General features: G+C 48.9%; 1 protein-coding gene and 1 non-coding gene across 4 annotated transcripts in view; both read left to right on the top strand.

Moving 5' to 3' along the window:
• PLXNA4 (plexin A4) overlaps positions 1-23638 on the top strand; it is a 499413-nt gene that overhangs the window by 302597 nt on the left and 173178 nt on the right. For all 3 annotated transcript variants that reach the window (XM_012177152.5, XM_042248843.2, XM_042248844.2), the window contains one exon: positions 16338-16469. In XM_012177152.5, coding sequence (XP_012032542.3) covers positions 16338-16469 — 132 coding nt within the window. The remainder of the gene's footprint in view (positions 1-16337; positions 16470-23638) is intronic.
• Positions 8113-8185, top strand: TRNAG-CCC (transfer RNA glycine (anticodon CCC)). Its single transcript has one exon. It is a non-coding gene; the product is annotated as a tRNA-Gly (tRNA).

The raw sequence follows: 23638 nt of genomic DNA, 5'->3' as shown, positions 1-23638 counted from the left end.
ACGACACCCACAGGGGCAGGAATGGTGGCAGTGAATTTTGCTCAGCACCTCAGAGCTGCAAGATCAATAGTTTAATTGCTGTGAAACACACGCGCTATGGTGATGCCATATAAATAATTGTAATAACTGTGGCCGGTGATGGAGAGGATGGTTTTCCAATATCTTATTTTTAAAATGCATTTCTCTGCAATTAACTCCACATACTGCTGGCAGAACAAATATTCCATACAGGCACTGGTTATTTTTTTTTTATCCTTCGAGGCCCTTTAGCTCTGAAACCTGCCTTTTCCAGGCTCGCCCTCACTGGGGTCAAAGGTCACCCATTGGATTAGAGGACAGTATCTTTAGGCCCCTCTGCTGAGGGTGGGGGGCAGCTTCAAGAAGGATTTCTGTGGTTTTCCTGGGATGGAGGGTGATCAAAAGACCCTTTGTAATGTGACAGCCGAGCTCTCTCCTGGCCCTGGGGCCCCTTGACTCTCCGCGTGTGTGCATTCCAGCCCCATCTGCTGATGTCACACCCACACAGGGATGCCCTTCTCCACCCTAGAATTCTGAGCCCGAGGAAGGCCCTTTCCCTTGTCTCTGGGAATGGATTTTCTGACTGCAAACCATTCACATGCCTCACCCAGGCCTCATGGATTCTGGGGTTTTCATTTGAAAGAGTTCCAAGTGTTTCTTGCCCAGAGGAGCTGCTGGTGTGTGTATGTGTGTGTTTTAATGTAAAATGCAGGCAGTGGTTGCTGGGGGAGATGTGTGGAGATAGAGAGAGGAAGAACTGAGTAATCCTTGGTGATCTGTGAGGCAGTACTGAGTGGACTGAAGTCTATTCTTCAAAGAAGATTCAGAAAGTTTTTACTAGATAATAATAATGGACATTGCTGCTAGGGCACCCAGCAATACCTACTTTTCTGTCAGTTGTTGCTGAGAATGGATTTGGAACCAGAAAACTTAAACTCCAGTCTGGGGCTCCACTCACTGGCCTTGTGACTTTAGGGAAGATGAACATGCCTTCGTGCTGTGCTCGGGGAGCACATGGGCAGGTGGAAAGATGGGCACACATGACGACCCCATGTTGTGAGGTGTCCCAAGGGCCATGGGCCCGGCAAGCCAGGAGGAACTCAAACTGGGTGGTAGGGGTGGTGATTGAACATAGCCTCAGAGACAGTGGGGAGAATTCTTGGAGAGAGTGATGCTGACCTGCGTCTTGAGTAAACACACTTCTAACCCTCATTTTGACCACAAAATATATCTTAGGTGGCTCAGAATCTGGGGCTTTAAATCCTGGTACAAATCTCAAGTGAACAAAATATGAATCTCTGCCTGTTTCAGGGCTTTCCAAGTCCACTGACTTTCAGCCAGGAAGCGGGGTGGTGGCTACTGACCAACATGCTTCCCAAGGGGGAGGTGGCATGCGGAACGTCGGGTGAGCAGTTGATGGAGATGCCGCCAGTCCTTCTTAGGGAGTTGTATGTAGCTGGCTCCTTAGCCCTTAGCACTAAGTAAACATACGTTGTTATTAGGCCCACAGAAACACACACAGCTGTCCTAGGATGAGAAAGGGCTGATCCCCAGAAGTCTGATGAGGCTGCAGGGAGAGAACCCAGAGCTGAGCTCATCAGAGAGAGCAGATGTCGCGGTGATGCATACTTGTCTGATGCTCCCTGGGTTATTTGTTTGCCAAGAAAATTGCTGAGGAGTGCCTAGGGGCTGAGCCGCCAGTTCATGGGGCTTCCCACAGGCAGCTCAGTGCAGGGCCTGGCGGGCGGGAACCATACAGGGCTGGCTGCCGCTGCAGCCCTTGGTTTCACAAAGAGGACTGGTGGGCCTCTGGAGACAGACATCAAAAAGACGTAAACTTGGGAGAGAGTCTCTGAGGATCCTGGGATCCTTTTGATCTTTTCCCGTTGTGATTGGAATTTGTGCATTCCTTTGTTAATTGAGTAAACATCTATTAAACTGCTCTGGTGTTCACAGAGCTGCTGGGGACTAGAGGCTGTGCATCATCACCATCACTGCATTATCTCATTTCCATCTTCAGACTAATTCACTAAATACAAGCGAGTACTAACTATCCACAACTAGCAGTCATGTGCATTGTTTTACTTCCAACATGTTGTTGTTTTAGTCGCTAAGTTGTGTCCGACTCTTACGACCCCATAGACTGTACCCGACCAAGCTCCTCTGTCCATGGAATTCTCCAGGCAAGAGTACTGGAGTGGGTTGCCATTTCCTTCTCCAGGGCATCTTCCTGACCCAGGGATCAAACCTGAGTTTTCTGCATTGGCAGGAAATCCTTTACGCCCTGAGCCACGAGGGGAGCCCTACTTCCAATATACCAGCCACTCTAGTAAGAGCAACTCATAATTCACCTGATGAAATCCTGACTGCAACCCTGGGCTCAGAATTCTGAGCCCCATATTTCAGTGAAGGATATTAAGCAGATCTTTAAAATTCTCCCTGAAGTCACAAGGGCTAATAATGGGCAGAATCAGGACTCCAGCTTGGCTGGCTACACAGCCCTATGCTTAAGCTCAATGCTATAGACCTGCCCTCAAGGGGCTGACATTCTCACGGCTGAAACGAACACACTGAAGGCAGAAGAGCAAAAGACAGGTGTCCACATGAGCCGAAGCACGAGACAGCTTTTTGCGGCTGGGCAGCTGTGGCCGCGGATGATATGAAACAGGGAGGCATTCAGAGTGGGGCAGGTGTTATGGAGAAAGCCTTTGGAAGAGTGTCCTGGACCGGATTCAGAGGGAGGGATGTGCGTGGGTTGGTTGAGAAGAAGCAGAGAGGAAACTGAGGGACGTGGTGTGAATAGGACTGTGAACAGGACTGAGAAAGGACCAGTTCGATTCTTCGAGGAAACAGGAAAGCATAGCCCTGGCAAGAAATGCAGGGCTGTGTGGAGGAGTGAGGATGCTGCTCCTACAAGGGCTGTGGGTGGTCGTGGATGGTGGTTGCTAGGTGATGAGGGGGAAGATGGGGAGGTGTTCCTGAAGGGGAGAGCTGGGAGGAGGCCTGGGGGGCAGAGTTTGGCTCTACTCTAGGGCAAAGATGACAATATGCAGAGGACCATCTGAAGATGGAAACAGTTGGGATCAGGAGAGAAAGTAACTAGGAGGGAAAGTTGCTAGAAGATCCAAGTCTTGATCCCTAGATGAGAAGAAAGTGGAAGCGAACGTGTTAGTCGCTCAGTTGTGTCTGACTCTTTGTGACACCCATGGACTGTAGCCCACCAGGCTCCTCTGTGCATGGGATTCTCCAGGCAAGATACTGGAGTAGATAGCCCTTCCCCTCTCCAGGGGATCTTCCTGACCCAAGAATTGAACCCCGGTTTCCCATACTGCAGGCAGATTCTTTACTGTCTGAGCCACCAGGGAACCCTGCGTGGGCCTTAGGGACCAGAGCAATGGGGCATGCTGTGATGGTAAAATCTGAGTCGTGAAGGTGTGGGGGGTGTGGGGGGGGGTTATAGCTGCTTCTGAGCTCAGGAGAAAACCTAGACAAAGCCCACTTTCCTCGTTCAATCAACACAAGTCCTGAGTCTTTACTCTGGGCCAAGCTGCTTGCTAGAAGCTCTACCCTCTGAGCTAAGACCCGACCAACTGGGACTCACAGAACTCCTGTAACAGCTCATGTGAGAGTCCATCCTTCCCCAGCCTTCACTCCACTTCTGGTTTCTCCTGCTTCCGCTACAGCTGCCTTGAGCAGCTGCTGGGTTCCACTCTGGAGGAGGCTCAGTTTCCAGCAGGAGGAAAACGCTGACTGCACCTCAGCCCCTTGCAGCCAGGATACACCTCTGCTCATTAACCCATAGGTGACAGTAACAGTTGTGGGGGGCGCAGAAGAGAGTACATAGCCTCCCCCTCATTTGGCAGGAGGGCGCTCTGAGCCCAGAGGATATAGGTCTGGGGATGGGAGGGTGGAGTTTCATGGAGGAGGCAGTAGGGGAGTAGGCACGAGGAATCCAGCATCCTGCTCCTGGGTTCGAGACTGTCCCCAGTTCCACGTAGAGCCACTGCCTCACCTTTAGGAAATAGGCCCTGCTTCTCCTTAGCATCCTGCCAGCCCTGAGTCCACTTCCCACCCTTGATGGGTCCCCAGAGATGCGCCTCCTTTCCATGAGCTGGGCTGTGTGGTACCCCACTTCCGTTTCTGGGGCTTGCCCAAACCGTAGGCATGAAGCTGCTTTCATCTTCTCCATAATGTTGCTGGCTTTCTGAATCAAGCCTGAGTGGAACCAGGCTCATCAGGACAGTTCCTCTGGCTTGAGGCACTGGGTGATGGGTCTCTGGACCACATTGGTGGGATGCCTGTCTGAGCCCTCCATCATGGGCACAGACTCTTCCAGGCCTAGTTTCCTCTGGCAATGCCCATTTTCTGGTTGGCTTAGATGGTTTGCAGCTGAGCCCTGGGGCCTCTTCTCTCTTTCTTTAAGTGACCTTGTTGGAATTTGAAAGTCCACTCTGTGGGCCACATTCTCTAACCTCTCTTTCTATAGCACATAAGGTTGCTGCTCCCCCTTGGGGATGAGTGGGGATCACAAGGATCGATTCATTAAAACTGGTTTCCTAGCAATCAATGAGATTACTGAAACTTACTGAACATTTATTGAAACATAACCATCACCCCCTCACTCTGCTAAGTATTTTGCATGCTTGGGACATGATCAGACTCCCACAGTAACAACCAAGTATTGTTATGATTATTTCTGTTTGTTTTTTTTTTTTTTTTCCCAAGAGAAAAGCAAACTCAGGAAAGTTTGGTAGGTTGTCTAAGGCCACACAGTTTCCAAGCGCAGAGCTGGGATTCACACCGTCTGCCCGTGGGCTTACCCTCTCACTCTCTGCCTACACGTAGCATCTCAGAAGCCAGGGGATTCTGGTGTTCTGCAATACAGAACAAGCAGACTGCGCAAAGCACATGGCAGTGAGTGGCAGGCATATATCAACAGTCTCTTCATGGGCGCTTGTTTTTCCAGGAGTGGGCGTAGTCTGTCCATGCTCCTTTGGGGCTAGAGGCACATAGCTAAAAGCCATTCAGGATTCGGGGGTACAGCCTACTCTAAGGCCACAATCTGGCTGACTCACCAAGTTTCCAGCCCAGTAACTTGTGTGTGCAATTCTCTCCAATAAGATTGGGAAGATGCTGCAAGAGAAGTCAATTTGAAATATTTTGCATTTGAAACATACTGGTTTGAACTTTTATCTGATACTTCCTTCATCTCAACCATACTGTCTTTCATTTTTTATTTCCTCGGCATCTTTTTCTCCTGGAATTGTATCCTGTTCTCTGTGTCACCACCCAAGCAGGTGGGGGGTGGGATTGAAGCCATTGTCCCTGATTTCTCTGATGTGGACCATACAGGGCAAGAAGTCCTAATGGCTACCTGGACAGCATCATTCGGTTTTGCACGTGTTTAGCGGGAGACCCACAGGGACCTGTTGTCCCAACAGTGTTTGGTAACACGGTGCGGGTTTCATGTGCGCGCAGAGCCTGTCTAATTAATTACTGTTTACCCTCTTGCAGTTCCCTTTACAAGCTCCTTCTCCTGGCTGGAATCAGGAAATCAAAACAAAGCACCCTCACTGTGCTATTCTGGGGAGGCTTAAGCAGGGTAAACACAGAAGCAGGGGCCCTGCTCGCATTCTAAGCCCTGGGATTCAAGGCAGGGAGGTGAGCCTGTGGTGTGTGGCACGGTCCACTCTGCTGGAGGAATGGGCACCGCCGGCCCCTTGGGTCTGGGTTGGATGATCCCAGCTTCTCCCCTGCTGCTGAACCTTCCAGTGTGAACATCTGCAACTGTTCAGTTCCCTTGTCGTAAGATAAGAAAGAAATCTGCATCCTGGGGACAAATGAAGATGTTGATGAGTAGTTTGAATGTTTCCAATCATTCATTTATTCAACAGATTTTTATTGACCCCCCTACTATGTGGCATGTTTCAGGGGGTTGGCAGACACCAGTGAGCACAAGAGATAAAGATTTCTGCTCTGTGGTGTTTACATGGAGATAAATAATAATCATCATAAAGGAATAAATTATATAGCATGTGAGATGGTAACAAGCGCTATGGCTAAAAAGAGAAAGTAGAGCAGGGGAAGGAGATTGGAAGGGGCAGAGGAAAAGGAGAGGCTCTGATTTTTAAATTCAAAGCACTGGGCACTACTGTATAGCACAGAGAACCCCATCAATATTCTGTAAGAACCTCTCTGGGAAAAGAATCTGAAAAAGAATGGGTGTATATATATGTGTAATTGAATCACTTTGCTGAGCACCTGAAACTAACACAGCCTTGTAAATCAACTATTCTCCAATATAAATTTTAAAAAAGTTTTTTTTAATGGGCATGCCACTGAAAAAAAATTGAAAGCACGGGGGACAATTCAAGTGAGTGTGAGTGGAGTTCTGTTGCAGATGTCCTTGGTTGCGGGTTATAGGAATTAACAGTGAGTACTTGGGGCCGAGGGATCTGCCCTTGGCAGGGGACAGACTTGCAGCCCCTGGCAGTCTGGCGGGAGCTTAGAGGCCATCCCAGCCACTGAGAACCAGGCAGCTCTTCCACAGGGATGCGGAGACTGTAAGGAGGCCGCTTGCCCTAAGGAGAGGTAACCCCCCCTACCAGCAAGTTTCCAAGAGAGGCACGCCTCGTACTTGTGTCTCTTTCACTGCCGGCATACCACACCTTTCCAGGTCCTCCTCGTCCGTCACTTTGTCGTAGAGTGATACATGGAAAGTTCTAGAGGCCATGTTTGAGTGGAGACCTAGCCTCACCGTCAGGGATGGAGACGGGGTGTGTGTGTGTCTGTGCCTGTGAGTGTGTCTGCACATCTAAAAGTCCCCAGTGTGGCAGCTCAGGCTCAGAGTGAGCTTCTCCATTCACTCACTCATTCAACCAAGATCAAGACTGGCCACGCAGCCGCTGCGGGCACTCTACTGTGTGCCCAGTTCTTCTTTCACCTGCTTTCCAGTCTGTGTGGCAAGAGGCTGAGTGACAGTGACCTGGGTTACAGCGCTGTCAGCCTCTGGGGACCAACAAAATAAACCGCATAAGTAAGATCCAAAAGCCTCAGTACTTTTCCCTCCTGGGAGACGCCACAACCCTGTATGTCCCAGAGAAGCAGATCCTGGCCACTCTTTTCCCACTGAGGCTCCTCATGGCTATTCTATTTCTGCCTCCATGGGAGACAGGTTCAGGCCAGGACAGCTAGGAGAGCTGCAGTCGTGTCTTGAGGCTCTTGAGGGGAGCAGCAGAGACTGGGTTCACATGCCTCTGTATTGGAGGCACGGGGTCCAGGTGGAGAATTCAGAGGGTCCCGGGACACTGGTTTCTAGATTTAGTCTGCTCCCACCCTGCCTCTCCAGCCTTAGTTCATGTCCCTGCCTGCCAGCTGAGACCCCCACCCTTGCTGCCTGATTCCTGGGCCTGATCGGGAGGTCTGGCAGGTGTAGACCTTGACCAGAAGGTCTGGGGAGGATGTGAGAGGAGAGAGGAAATGGGAATCCTGGGGTGGCCTGCATCTTTAAGGATGAATAGCACTGTTTGCTCATAAGGGGAGATTATTTCAAGCAAGACGGCAGCCAGAATGCTCTAATGCAAGCATCTGCCTGCTACCAGGAGACGATATTTATTGTTCAATTCTTCAATGGATGTAAATAAACAGCCCAGCCCAGATAATGTTCCAACAAACAAACAAGCAGCTGCCAGGAGCTCCCCGGATGGCTGACCTTTGCGGAGGCCACCCTGCTGATGTTTTAATAGCAGTTCTGCCTGGCAACGTAGATGCCCACCGTGCCAGGGGTGGAGAGGTGGCAGTGCTGCTTGGTGGATGGGCTGGTGGGAAAGCGGGGCTAAGCAGATTATCCTAGGCTGGAGACTGAGCGGCTTCGAAGAACTGGTGAGGAGGCCTGTGTGTACTGGAAATGTGGCTGGTCCAGACTGAGTTCCACTGTCAGTGTGAAATACACACCAGATTTCAAAGACATGGTATGAAAAACGCGTGTAAAATATCTCATTGACAATGTTTATACTATAGACATGTTCAAGGGAGACTATTTTGGGGCACAGTGGGTTAGTAAAAACATAGATTACTAAAATTAATTTGGGCATTTCCCTGGTGGTCCAGTGGTTAAGACTCTGAGCTCCCAATCCAGGGGGCCTGGGTTCGATCCCTGGTCAAGGAACTAGATCCTGCATGCTCCATCTAAGACCCCGCATGCCAAAACTAAAAAAAAAACAAAACAAAAAACAGACCCACTGCCCACCAATGCCACAACTGAGATCCCACATGGTAACTGAAAAGATCCTGCACACCACCACGAAGATCCTCCATGCTATGACTAAGACCTGGCACAGCCAGAGAAATAATAAAAATAAACATTTTCTGAAAGAACTAATTTTACTTTTTTATTTTGGGATATTTCTCTGGTGGTGGCTCAGACAGTCAAGTATCTGCCTGCAATGAAGGAGGCCCACGGTTGATCCCTGGGCCGGGAAGATCCCCTAGAGGAGGGCATGGCAACCCATTCAATATTCTTGCCTGGAGAATCCCATGGACAGAGGAGCCTGCAGGGGTCACAGTCCATGGGGTCACAGTCCATAAGGTCACAAAGCACTGGACATGTCTGAGCAACTAACACTTTTATTTTTTAATGTAACCACTGCTGGAAACTTTAATTGCCCATGTGGCCCGCATTTGTGGCTAGCGTTGTATTCTGCTATCCCGTGCTGTCTAGAACCTTCCACTGGGCCTGTGGTGAGGCCTGAAGTGATACCTCATCCTTCAGGCCTTGGAGAACACCTCTGCTGTCTCCTCAGGACAGGGTTCCATGAAGCTGGCCAAAAGTTCCCCTGTCAACCCCTTTTTCATGTGTTCATTCTTGCCTCCCTCTGCCAGCGTATCTTTATAAAATCTGTTAGTGCCACTCATTTTGCTACTTCAGATCAGTCTTCCTACCGACTAAAGAGATTTCGTCTCTGAAGCGGCTCTTCGAATGAATCTGATATTACCCACTATGTGTTGTATTAGTCAAACTCTCATGGCTGGTGGTGCCGTGAAGTGGCCCTGTTATTCTGTGACATGCACACTCTCCCTTGAGCCTCGACTGGGGCTGGGCTGATAATTCCTGGTTACACTCCAGTCAGTTGGCCAGATCTCCTGGGAAGAAGGAAAAGAGGCCTTCGAATACTTCTCTGCTATAGGATTTCCCGCTTGGCCTCATCCATGTGAAATCTGAGCCCATTAGGAGACTAATATATCAGAGGGTGGGCTCCTCTGGTTGCTCTGCAGTAAAGAATCAGCCTGCAGGGCAGGAGACGCAAGTTCCATCCCTGGGTTGGGAAGATCCCCTGGAGGGGGAAATGGCAACCCCCTCCACTATTCTTGCCCGGAGAATTCCATGGACAGTGGAGCCTGGTGGGCTACAGTCCATAGGGTTGCAAAGAGTCAGACCTGACTAAGCAACTGAACACACACACACACACACACACACACACACACACACACACACGCTCCCAGAGGGCAGGGCAGGCACTCACTGATCTCCTCCAGAAGCTGGCTCGGAGTCTAGTATACACTGCACATTCCATGAATGCATGCTGGATGATGAGTGCAGACACAGCGTGAGGGGTACAGTCTCCTCCTTGGTGTCAACCTCAGAGAATAACATCTTCTCAACACCCAAATGGACATGAGGGGGTTCTTTATATTTTCTACCTTAAATCAATATCTATTTGCATTCTTTCTCACTGCCTGGTTGGTACGCAAGTATCATCTGTGCTGTATAATGTAATACATTTTATTTGTCCTAATGTGTAAGACAACAAGTCTTGTTTATTCTAAGCTGTCCCCTCCCAGGCTTCAGGGTGGCCCCTGTGATAGTGATGGAGCCAGGGCCACTGGCCACTGTGTCTCCTTTCCTCTCAGCTGTGTCTTTGTGGCCTGGGAGAATCTTTCCCAGGCTGTCCCCAAGTTGCAGGCATCTGGTTTGTTCTCACTTACCAGGGGTGGACTGGACGTGATTTTCTGTATCTAGAAGAACTTCATCCAGAGAATGGCTTCTGTTTGCCTCTTTTTCCCTGGAATCCCATTTGAAAGCTGCCGGTCATTCTGTTGGACTTTTTGGCTGCTGTGGAGTATTGGGAGCTATAAATGGTAACAACGAAGCTCTCCCTTTTTGATCCTGCTTCCTACCTTGATCTTGCCTTGATCAGCTCAGAGTCCATCCTCTGATTGGTAGAGTGTGGCTTGTTTAACCTGGAGGGAGTTGATCAGTTATTTAGTAACGACTTGCTTTTCCCATCCCTGTTGTTGTTGTTGCTTAGTTGCTAAGTCATGTCTGACTTTGCGACCCCACGAACTGTGGACTGCCAGGCTCCTCTGTCCACTGGATTTCCCAGGCAAGAATACTGGAGTGGGCTGCCATTCCCTTCTCCGGGGATCTTCCTGACCCAGGGATGGAACTCATGTCTTCTGCATTGCAGCCAGATTCTTTATTGCTGAGCCACCAGAAAAGCCCTTTATCCATCTGTGAAGTACAATTGACAAGTAAATATTGTATATATTCAGGGTATACAGTTTGATGTTTCGATTCATGTCTTCATATATTGTGAAATAATGCCACCTAATGTGAAGAGCTGATTCATTTGAAAAGACCCTGACGCTGGGAAAGATTGAGGGCAGGAGGAGAAGGGGATGGCAGAAGATGAGACGGTTGGATGGCATCACCAACTCAGTGGACATGGGTTTGGGTGGACTGCGGGAGTTTGTGATGGACAGGGAGGCCTGGCATGCTGAGGTTCATGGGGTCACAAAGAGTCGGACATGACTGAGTGACTGAACTGAACTGAATCACTGCAATTCAGATAAATCACATATCCACCACCTCATGTGTGTGTGTGTGTGTGTGTGTGTGTATGTGATGAGAACACTTAATATCTACCCTCTTCATGAATTTCAAGTATGCAGTATTGTATTATTATTATGGTCACCTTGTTGCACATCAGCTCTCTAGACCTTATTCATCTAATAACTGAAACTTTATATCCCTTGACCAACATGTGTGCATGCTAAGTCGCTTCAGTTGTGTCTGATCATTTGAAACTCTATGGACTGTAGCCTGCCAGGCTTCTCCGTCCATGGGATTCTCCAGGCAAAAATACTGGAGTGGGCAGCCATTCCCTTCTCCAGAGGATCTTCCCGACCCAGGGATCTAACCTGCGTCTCTTCTGTCTCCTGCTTGGCAGGCAGGTTCTTTACCATCAGCACCACCTGGGAACCCCATGCCTTGACCAACATCTCCCTGTTTCCCCCTCCCACCATTCTACGCTCTTCTTCAAAGAGTCTGACTATTTTAGATCCCACATATAAGCAAGACTGTGCAATATTTTGTCTTTCTGTGTTTATTTCAGTTTGCATAAATGTTCTCCAGATTCACTGATGTCGTTGAAAATGGCCAAATTTCTATTTTAAGACTGAACTACATATATATAATCACATTTTTAAAATCCATTCATTCCTTGATAGATATTTAGGTTGTTTCCATATCTTGGCTATTGTGAGCAATGCTGAAATGAACATGGGTGGGCAGACGTCTCTTTGAGATACTGATTTTATTTCCTTTGTGTGTATACCCAGGAGTGGAATTGCTGGATCAAATGGCAGGTCTGTTTTTAACTTTTTGAGAAGCTACCTTAGTGTTTTCCTCAGTGGCTATACCAATTTACACACTACCAATAGTGTACAAGGGTTCCTTTTTCCATATTCTCACCACATCTGTCAGTGACTACTTACTGAGCACCAATCGTGCCTTGGGTCTTGTGCTAGGCATTGGGGCTGCAGCGTTGGGTACATCAAGCATGATCCCTGCCACTGTAAGACTTGACGACCCAGGTCTATTCGCTCAATTATAGCTCCTCCCCCTTCCCCCCCCCCCCCCCCCCCCCCCCCACCCTCAGGTCCTACAGAGGAGGCACCGTCTTTCTGTAGCTCATTTCCATCATGGGCCTTCTTCCTATTCCAAAGAGCTTAGGATCAGCTGTAAATGTTCCTGCTCCCTGCTCCAGACCATTTATAAAAAATAGTAAATAAGACCAGTCATAACACTACTGCTTGGCGAGTCCCCCAGTTCCCACTTCTCCATGTAGAAATGTGTTTTTTTCTATCTCTAAGTTGGTTCTCTCCATGGCCAAACTGCCCAAAGTCCCATGGAGACTCATTATTTTTAAAACCTTTTCATGTGGAAGCTTGTCAAAGGCTCAGAGAAAATCTAAATAGCTCAACTGCAAGTTCTGAGCTAGGAATCAGCAGACCTGGGTTCTAGTCCTGACTGTCATTAATTTATCACTGAATTTCAGAAAAGGCCCAAAACAGCCCCCATCTCAGTTTTTTCATTGGTAAAACGAGAATGATTATGCTGGCAGTCAACATCATAAACATTTTACAGCCATCAGATGAGACAGTGTTATTTAAGAATAACATTCTCAGCAAGGTCTAAAACAAAAATATAAGGGATCGTTATTTTGAAAATTTACGACAGCGTCTTTTTCATTCATATGCATGATTCTTTCCCAAAAGGACTGCGGAAGATAGACATGGTTCCTCCAGCACTCCTGGGGTGATGCTTGTTTACCATTAACAACTTTCACTCCTAGAAGAGATGCAGGTTTACAGACGCAGTAGGACCTGGCTCAACTTGTGTTGGTATACTATGTAAGTGCATTGAAGAGTGGACTCTGGAATTGGTCAGACTTCAGCAGGGGTGACCATGAACAAGGTATTAAAACCTCTCTGTGCCTTATTATTCCTGTAAATGGAATAGTATTAAGGCTTCATGGAGTCATGAGGTTTCAATGAGAAGATAAATCCATGTAGAATGCCTTCCATCATGCCTGACACGTAGCAGCCACTAAGTTGCTAGCAGTTCTTGTTGCCCAAGAGCCAGCAGCTAGTCCAGCCTACCTAAATTTGATGGCTGTCCATCAAATTGTCCATCATTCAGCACATCCCATCACAAACTCCTGTTATCCATGTCTTGTGTGAGACTCTTTCAGCAGATGGGTTGAACGGATGCTTTCCTTTCTGTTTCCTGAAACAAGTAGTGTGGATTGGGTGGGGTGATGTGAAGGGAATAACCACCTTTTCAATTACTGGTTTCCTGCCCTGGAGGAGTGGGCAAGGGTGGGGCCCACTGCCCCATGCCTTGCCTCTCCAGGCCTGGAAAAACTTGCCCCATTAGTGCTCCCTGGTCCACGCCTCTGTCCCTGCCCAGTTCTGCTAGGTTCTTCTGATGTCCAGCCCATCACCTCATCCTAAAGAGCAGGGAAGGTGGAGCCAAATGATAAAGACAGTCACTTAGGCACTGAATCCAGTTTCCCTCGGGGATCATAACACAGGGCACTGGAGGGGACTCCTTTCTGCCAGCATCCCCGAGGGGTGCTGGCTCCTGCTGGCAGCCTTAAGGGGCTGGAGCCCAGCCAGGCTGCACAGGATCACTCTTGTGCTGCTGCTCCAAGGGTGATTCACAGCTGGAGAGGCAGCCTGGCTGGGCTGGAGGCCAAGGCCATCACCGCGCGGTCAGACTTGGGTGGTAATCCCAATTGGTTTTGCATGAGCTCCCATTTCATTCAGATTAAGGAAAGATCTGCTCAGGGTGGACATTTGGTGGCTTGGGGGTGGGGACAGAAGGAGGAGGGCTACTGGATTCCCAGGCATTTGGATTTTAACAGCTAAGCATGTCTCTTCTTAATTCATTCACTAGTTTTTTTTTTGTTGTTGTTGTTGTTTTCCTGAGCTTAATGGGAAATCTGCAAAGAAGAGTCTGAACTTCATTCATTTCTTCATTTTAAAAATAAATATCTGTCAAGCACAAGTGTTTCATCTTCAAAACTGGAAATGACTGGCGAAAGCCTCTGGAGTTTGTACGTACCAGAAGCCCCTGCCTTTGGTAGTATCCCCAGAAAGTAAATGTGAACCTTATCAAGGAACAATGTCCCTCATGTAACTGGAGTGGCAGGAAAACTACGCATTCCAGGGTCAGACTGGATCCTCATTCATTTGTCAGATTTGATAGCTCAGGGCAGTTATTTAATGCACTGTGTCCCGTTTTCCCCGTCTATTCTATCAGAACATATCATTAGATATTGCAGAAAACCTTTCTGTTGCTTTAACAATAAGGAAATATCCTGAGTAGCTAGAAAGGCCTGGACACATGATAGCCTTCAGGGCTATTTTGGTTCAGTGGCTCAGGGACATCACCCAAAACCAATGCTTTTCATCTCTGTCCCTGACCTTCCCTGGCTCCAGCACCCCCACCCCGTTCATAAGAACAAGAGGGTTGCTAATAGTTCTGGGAGCTACCTGTTTCTTTGATCTTATGAAGGGTGAGGGGAGGTGCTTTCTTCCCCTGTCACAAGACATAGTCCTTGCTTCGCTCTAATTGCAAGTGTTGAATGGCTTGGGTCTGCTTTCTCTCCACCGCTGTGGCCAGAGAGTGAGATTAAACCGATTTGTTTCTGTCCATCGAAGGCCAACCCAGGAAGCAGGGGGTGGGTCCAGTCCCACCTAAAAGGTGAGAGAGGTTGGAATGGATCCTGGAGGGGCCATGCAAGCCAGGACAAAAAAGCTCTTGAGAAGATTATATCAATAAGGAATCATATGTAAAATCATCTCCCAGTACCTGATGTCTAGGAAGGGCTGAAAAATTGTGCTTAAGAGGAAGACAAGCAAAAAGGCTAGCACAAATCCCAAATCAAATACATATGTCACACACCACCCTGGTGTCAGAGTTCAGTGAATTTAACAGAAATGAGAGACGGCAGACTTTCGGATGAATTGGTGTTATCAGATGGCATTAATATGGTGTTCTTTCTGTAACTTAATTCCTCTGAATAGCTCTGCCATTCTCCTTGAGCTCATAAAAGGTTAAGAATTACCCATTAAAATTAAAAATGAATATATAATGGGAATATTATTTTTGGAATAATTTTCCAATAATTTGGAATATTATTTTTTTCTTTTAGTTTTGTTATTGAAATTTCTAAAATTACACCACATTATCTTATAGAGACTTGTACAAATGGCATCTAATCAAGTTTGGTGATCTCCTAGCTATTACTTTTTCCCGTCTACCTCTGGCATTCTCCTCACCTTCCTACATTATTGCATGGATGGTAATGTTTGATCCCAACTTATGTGGATGGAAATATTAGTGCTCATCAATAATCATGGCAAATCTATGAGCTCACACTGGTGATGATCCTGAAGACCTGGGCCAGCACCTTGAATCAGGGGGTGGGTGGCATTGGGAAAGTCCCGTCTTTTATAGACTTGTCCTCAGCCTTGGGGAATGTGGGCAAAAGCCTTTCCTCATGGTCTTCACATTGTTCCAGCAGTTCCAGGAAGGACTGTTAGATGGCCCAGAGATGACCTAGTCTGTTAAGTGTTCTTGGAAGATAGAATGACTCATGCCCAAAACACATTTTCCTGGAATGCCCACATGCCCTTCACTGGGGACATAAATAGAAACTCTAGGGGATTTGGGGACCCTACATCTATTCCAGAATCTGAAGCATAAGCCAGTGGGTTCATAGACAGAATAAGCCCATGTGGTGTGAATCTTCTGGGGTTCCGGCTTCTCCTCGAAGGCCAGCAGTGATCCTGGCTACCAGTTTCAAAGAATCAGCCCACATCTTTACATCCAAATTTGTTCTGCTAACAAATGTAGCTAATAATGCTGCCTTTCTGTTGTAGAGTGATGCTCTGATCTGAAGCAGCATCAGTTTTCCCATTTGCCTCATCCCCAGATTCCTCTTCCCCCACATCAGCCCCACCCTCTTATCCAAAGATACGCAAGCGAGGGTCAAAGTTGTGAGCCTAAGGCATAGTGAGCCAGAGAGAAGAACACCAGGTTCCAAGTGCAGCCTGGTTTCGCCTCCCCCCCCCGCCCCCCACTATCCCCACCCCCCACTATCCCCACCCGGTCTCTTGGCCATTCCCCACGAGAGGCCCCTGCTTGGCATGCGCCTCTGTTTTGCCTTTCCTGATGGTTCAGTTGGTAAAGAATCCGCCTGCAATGTGGGAGACCCGGGTTTGATCCCTGGGTTGGGAAGAGCCCCTGGAGAAGAGAAAAGCTGCCCACTCCAGTATTCTGGTCTGGAGAATTCCATTGGACAGTCCATGGGATCACAAAGAGTCGGATACAACTGAGCAACTTTCACTTCACTGGGCTCGTGGCCCCTCCCTTGCCCATGAGGAGGGAAGCTCCCGGCTGAGGCTGGACATACGGCGGCTCAGGATCTGAACTCACATCTGAACTCTCTTCTTCCTCTCATCCACAGATCCGGGTAGACGGGCCCCGGGGCAACGCCCTGCAGTATGAGACGGTGCAGGTGGTGGAGCCCGGCCCCGTGCTCCGGGACATGGCCTTCTCCAAGGACCGGGAGCAGCTCTACATCATGTCGGAAAGGCAGGTAAGGCCCTCTGCGCTCTGCCAGACATTCATCTTGCCGCTAAAGACTAGCCTGTGGCTCCGTGGAAACCTACAGGAGGCTGGCTGCAGAGAGGGGGTTTGATTTATTGGGCTCAGTGTGTATCCTTTCTGTTCTGCTGCCTAGGGATGGAGGCTGAGTGCACCAGAAACAGGGAATGAAATCGTTCAGGTATCAAAATATCCGTGAGTCAAAGACAAATCCACTGACTTCAGAGTGATGGTGTGTCCAGGGGCAGGGCCAACACTTGCCCTCTTTTGAAGAAACGCAGTACGGATGCTCAAGTTTCTGGCCTAGATTTTCCTACACCCTGTATAGTCTCCTGCCAAGGTCACCATCATGGACCCTGGAGTTCTATGGTGGGCAAGGATTTGTCACCCCCCCAAAATAGTTGCGGGCAGCTCATGAAAGAGTCAGATGGATGGAGATTCTGAAAAGGTCTATGTGTGTGAAATGAGATGCTGAGGCATGTGTCCTGAGCCTTTGTGTGATAAGATGTATGGCATCACCGATGCAATAGCCATGAACTTGGGCAAGCTCTGGGAGATGGTGAGGGACAGGGAGGCCTGGCATGCTGCAGTCTGTGCGGTCACAAAGAGTCAGACAGGACTGGGTGATTGAACAACAGCAGCAAGAACTCTAACATGAAACCTCCAGCAAATTCCATGAGGCCATGCCAGGCAGAACAAATACGGTGTGGGGATGGCTATTAGCTGAGGTGGAGTAGGAAATGGCAAAGCTGGAGTTACTTCTGGAACTCAGCTAAGAACTCAGTTCTTCAGGGGTCCCTGAGCTTAGATCAGGACTCATAAGTTTGCAGCAGGCAGAGGAATCAATTTTGCTTTGGAAATCTGGTCCATTTAAGGGTATGTCCTGTGGTACCCTAATTCACAGAGTGTCCCACCCTGCAGGAAAAGCCCCACCCCAAGCATGGCTTTGCACTGCCATGCCTCCATTGCCTCTCTGGAGGATGGGTCATCCTGGGAGCTGTCCTCCCAGCCCATGAATATGTATACATTAGCTCTGAGCAGTCAAGGCAGATCCTCATCTTATTCATCTTCATTAGCGAGGCCTGGACTCCCCAGAGGACCTTGCTGACAGAGTCTGGATTGTTCCCTCTCTGCATAGTGGGGGAGATAAATACCACATTATGCCACCCACAGGGTTGTGCATTATGCCTTGGGAGCCCACAGCAGCTCCACCCTCCCCCAGAACTCGATGACATCTTCTCGGGGTGTGGGGCCCCCCATTCAGCCACAGTGGGACTCATTGTGGTGTCCTGGTTGAGGCTGCCATGGCCGGGGAATGGCCTGAGATGGGGATGAGCAGGGAGCATTTTATTCCAGGAGTCAGGACCCATATGAAGCTGCTCCTTTGCTTTCATTCCTTATTCCCTTCTGGTGGGGCCTACACTCTCCCTCCCTGCGTACCTCCACGGCCCTGGATGCTGAGAGGAAGTAGCTTTCCTCTGTGGAATGAATTCTTCAGAAAAGACCCAAGACCTCTACAGGCATTGAAGGCTGTAGGATTTCTTACATCACCGGAAAGCCAGGGTTTCTGAACCTGAGACTTAAAGACTTCCAAAGAAGAAAATACAAAAGCTGCGTGGAGCCCCCTCTGATAGGTGCCTTGGGATTTGAGCTTCTTGACCTCAGCTGTCCTGATTCCCTGAGGGCACAGTTAGTGGTCAGCACCCGTTTAGGCTTGACCTGCAAGGCCTGCTGGGAGTGCTGGATTATGGGCACTTTGGGAAGAAGGCAGGAATAGATGGAGTCAAGGCCTTCATCCATCATGGCGCTGCTTCTCACAGAGAAGGGGTGGCTGCCACGCAAATCATAGCACCAAGGCCCTGATATCTGGGCCAACAATCCACGGGGGTTGCAGATTTTCAGTGGGGAGTGGTAAGGTAGCAAGACGGGTAAATAGCCAGGCCTTGTTTTCAGGATATCTGATCATAAACCATGGTCCTGCCATTTGCTAACTCTGATCTCAGGAGCTGTTAAGCTTTGTAAGCTTCCTTGTTCTCAGCTGGCACATGGAGGTAATGATAAAATCCAGGAGTGTGGTTCCATGGATCAAATGATGTAATGCGTGTAATCAACATGAATCAAGCCTGGCACAGAGTAAGGACTCGATAAGTAGAGGCTCTTATTCTTACGACATTGCACCAGGAGTATGTGGAACTGGCTGCGTGTGGAGTCGGGCATCAAGATTCTGGGTGATCTGTGAAGGGTGGAGCACAGGTCAAGGTCAAGGCAGGCTCCTGAGCAGGGATCCAGTCCTAGTGGAGAGCAAATCAAGAACTCACAACCTGCAGCTCTGATGGGACATGAGCAGCCTGGTAAATACAGCAGGCCCCAGGGCATCAAGTGAGTGAATCATGAAGGATTGGAAAACTTTGCAGGCCGGGACTCCAGGCTCAGGGTATGGGCTGATGACACTGATGTCGGCTCTGCCTAATATGGGCTTCAGTTTCTCATCTGGCTAATATTTTATTGTCCCTTAAAGCTTAGCTCTTTTGCCACATTCTCCACTGAGCTGTTCCTGACCCGGGGTTTGCACCTCTATGGTAGCTCTTCTCTGAGTCATGATGACTTTCTTATTTATCTATTTTTAATTGAAGGATAATTACTTTAATGAATTGAAAGCTAAAGCCATATGATCATCTCAATAGTTGCAGAGAAAGTTTTGGACAAAATTCAATATCCATTTATGATTTTTTTTTAAAAAAGAGTGTCCAGAAAATAGGCATAGAAGGAACATAGCTCAAAGTGATGACTTTGATTTTTCCCTCCTACCAGACTGTCAGCAGATGGAGGACAGTTCTTTGTCTTCCTCCTTCTAAACATCAACTTTAAACCCTTTATAGGTATTCTGATGAAAGAATGAATGAGCTCCCCAGTGTCTTCACTGAGCCAGAGTTAGAAGACAGAAGGACTGATACAAACGATTTATTGCTTAATTCCTAAGTTTGAACTTAGGTAATTGATGAAAAGACTACACTTTGGATAAAGGAAACCCCACCACCACCACCACCCCGCAAACTTCAGCCCCGTGTTTACCACTGCCATGACTTTTGCCCTGTTCTGAACTATTTTTTCCTTTGTGTTTTCTCTTGTAAAAACTTGCTGGTTAAACTTAAATAGCCTACTTGATCTCTTAAATAATAATATCATACATCTCGTGTGCTAGCCATACGTAATATTCCTAATTGTGATATTGTGATTTAAAATAAGAAAAACGTACTTGGTCTCCACCTTATGTATGGTGCAGAATTACCACAATCATTGGAATTTCCTGAGTGATGAGAGTAATGGAGCTACTATTACAGTTATTTGCAAGCGGAATAATTCCATAGCCAGATATTGTTTCTGTTGTCATGGAGAGATGAGTTCCCTTTATTTCTTGTCCAGCAAGGGCTGCCTTCCATGTACACGTTTTTTGGGAGTGGTTGAATGCACCCTGCTAGGTATCGGTGTCATTTTGTCAAGGTCTACCTGTCTCTTGCTGGGCTGAATTATGTCTCTGTCTCTCTCCTTTCTTCTGCATGACTCTGGGTATCTCCCTAGGGTGTGTGTGTGTGTATGTGTGTGTGTGCACACACACCTTCCCCTGTGTCTGACTCTGTGCGTCTCCATCAGTCTGTGTGAATGTATGTGGTATATTCACTGCAACTGCTGCCCTCCCCAGGGAGCGTCTATATACGCTGAAACCAGTGCGATAAAAACCTGCCAAACTGATGGGAGGGAAGTGAGAAGAAGTGTCAGTGAGGCAGACGCTCGAAGAGCCGAGGTGGCAGAGCTGGTGGCTGTCCTCAGGTACCCTGGAGCGACCCCCTACGGGGAGGAGAAGCAGCTATTACCCCCACCAGGAAAGTGTCTTCCTTGATAGCCTCAGAGCAAGTGGCAGATTTCTCAGTAAATTTCAGCATCCCTGCCAGCCACACTCCACCTCTCCCCTGCCGGAGAGCCGGGGGCCTTGAACACACATTTCTGCTCATGAGATACACTTTCAGTTGTGTTTGGGCCAAAGCCGTCTCTCACGGAGCTCTTTGTTTTACTGACTCCTGATGACAGTGGGTCAGCTTCAGGTGCCTGGGGACATCACAGCCTGTCCCTCTCGTAAGCCAGTGGCACTCCAGTCCTAGCTGTGGGCCAGGATACGGATGCCTTCAGGGGCTGAGGAGGTGGGTCCACCTGTGGTCGGAGTTACCTAGGAAAGCAGGTCCAGGCAGGGGTCCACCGTACTCTGTCCACTTGTCTCCATCATAATCCGGTAGGGAAGCAGTGAAGGCCTTCTTGCTTTGTGATGAATCACCCAGGCCTCATTCATTCGTTCACTCAACTAGGCAACTGCGATGTGCTGAACACGAGCTCAAGCACTGGGGATTCAAAAGTGAAGAAGCATAAATATCCTTGACTTTAGGAGCTTGTGGTTTCAGCAAGAGGAAACAGTCAAGAAGAATCAGCCTGCTAAAAAGTCCTATAGTAGATTATCAGGTAATACATGCCAGGGAGCAGGGTAAGGGAATTCAGGAGGACTGCTCAGGGTGAAAGTCTTAAATTTAAAAAGCACAGTGATCAGAGAAGGCTTCCCAGAGAGCAAAGACATCAAAGCGAAGGGGCCTGTGGAGGACCCCTATCCCCTTCTGTGTTTTCTGTATTTCTGTTCATGCTCTTTGCCTGTGAAATGGAGAGATGGTGAAGAACACGAGGTGGAAGAGAGGGCTTTGGGGAGAGGATGCTTTGTAAATGATTTTTACCATGTTGTGAGTTTCAGAAGGAAACTTGGCTCAGGGGAAGGTGATACTGGGGTTCAAGGCTCACACCCCTTGGGACTCGCACCCTCTCTGGGTGGTGCTTCTGCCGAGGACCCTCTGTGTGATAAGCAGACCATTATTGCCCCTCTGTGCCTCAGTGTCCCTCCCTGCCCCCACCTGCCTCCTGGGATGTTCTGAGACTAGCCGGCATGAAGTCTGACAAGCTCAGAGGTCCATGGACCTTGGTCTCATACAAGTGCAGTCCTGGGGTCCACGGTGAGGCCTCCTGTAAGAATGATTTCCCTCCCTTGGTGCTGGGTCCCCGCCCCCGGAGGGCCGAGCTGTCTGCTCCAGTTTGCATTTGGATGGCTGACACTCTGACGAGGCCATTTGGACATTTGCTCCTGGCACCCAGACAGGGCTGTTCCCAATAGCTCCTGGGAGAGTGGGCTTGAAGTGCAGGCCTGAGAGCAAGTGATAGCCCGTGAGCCACTGCAGGCATTCACAAAAAGAGAAGAGCGGTTGCCCCGTTTCCCCCAGTTTCACTCAGGTGGACACCTTCCCACTTGTCTGAAGCTGTTCCCAAAGGATCCTGGGCAGCATCGACTGAGATGTTCCACTTCTCCCTTCCTTCTAATAAAGGCAGAACCTGGACTTCCCTGGTGGTCTAGGGGTTAAGAGTTCTTGTGCTAATGCAGAAGATACGGGTTCAGTCCCTGGTCCAGGAAGAGCCCACATGCCATGGGACTAAGCCCATGCACCATAGCTACTGAAGCCCCCTGCCCTAGAGCCCACGTTCAGCCGCAAGAGAAGCCATCGCGATGACAAGCCCATGCACCGCAACTGGAGAGGAGCTCCAGCTCACAGCAACTAGAGAGAGCTTGCACACACCAATGAAAACTCCAAATCAGCCCCCAATCAATCGATTCATTCATCTTGAAAGCATGGCAGAACAACTCCCTGGGAGGGACCTGGGCAGGGGAGATGACTTCCTGCTCCAGGTTAGACACTCCGGCGCTGGTAGCTGAATTCTCCATCGCGCCATAAAACCTTAGGACCAGAAAAGCCCCCAAGGCTTCTCAGGCCCAGCTCTCTCCTGCTGCCTTTGTCTCTGATTCATGAGCAGACTGAAGCCCAGAGAGGTGAACAGCTTGTTTAGAGTCACACAGCAGGTTGGCAGAGGAGCCAAGTTAGAACACAGCTCAGCTCCTACTGCAAGGTCTGCTCCGGACCCCGCTTCCAATGAGGACCGTGGAGCTCTCGAAGGGGGCGAGAGTCCTCTTCATCTCCTAATCTTCCCAGCAGGACAGTTCTGCATCCCAATCCTTGGCCACCAAAACAAGCTTTCGAAATCGAAAAGGCTTGCTGGGGTGGGGTGAGCTGATTGGGACGCTGCGGGTGATGATAAGAACTCAGAACCAGGACTTCTGTGGTGGTGGTCCGGTGGCTAAGACTTTGCGACCCCACTGCAAGAGCCTTGGGTTCAATCCCTGGTCAGGGAACTAGATCCCACATGCCATAACTAAAGATGTCGCATGATGCAACTAAGGCCTGGTGCAGCCAAATAAATAAACAAAAATAAAAGAACTCAGAACCCCCCCGCTGCTGCGTGAAGAAGGGCCCTTGGTTTGTTTATTCTCCCAGTCCAGTGCACATTGGGACAAGAGCCCCTTTCTATTCTAGAACATCCTGGGGGTACACAGAGCTCTAGACACAGCCAGGACACCCCATAAGGGGAGTGCGCAGCAAAGCACCCTAACCCCACACTCCTTTTCCAACAGACTTGCGTCTGAGGGGGACACTCATAGAAAGTGTAAAACCCTCTAACATCTGAATAGAGTCAAATTCAGCAGCCTCCGTGAGAGGGAAAGAATGACAGTGGCCTGGCGAATGTTAGATGATCATGGGGGTGCCTGGCAGGCAGAAATGTGTGCGAGATGGAGACGCTGGGACGATAAGGAATAGGTCATGTAGATGGGGCTTCACCCTGACCCTCAGAGCTCATCTGCTCTGCTCCCCGGAGCAAGTCACTCAAGCAGAGTTTGTGCTTCAGTGTCTTCATGCAGAAAGCACAAATGATAATAATCAGCTTTCAGGGCTTTTAGGACTAAAGGTAATACACGGAAAGTGTCGGGCGTGGGCGGTATCACTATTGTTATTACTATTATTACTAATACTCTTAGGAACACCCAGACGAACCACTTAACCTTTGGTGGCTAAAAGCTAGTTCACCTTCAGCCACCAGCCCCCCACAATCCCTGGGCACCCCCCAATACCCTTTAGAATCCCCCAGAAAAGCCTGAGCACCCCCTCTTCATATCTGTTAGCACCAGGAGACTGAGGGCTGGGGGCCTGGGGTCTCCCATCCCAGTTAGATAGAGCTGCATCCCTG

The sequence above is a fragment of the Ovis aries genome, chromosome 4 (assembly GCF_016772045.2).
Source record: "Ovis aries strain OAR_USU_Benz2616 breed Rambouillet chromosome 4, ARS-UI_Ramb_v3.0, whole genome shotgun sequence".
NCBI classification, from domain to species: domain Eukaryota; kingdom Metazoa; phylum Chordata; class Mammalia; order Artiodactyla; family Bovidae; genus Ovis; species Ovis aries.
This window is presented reverse-complemented; position numbering and strand designations above follow the sequence as displayed.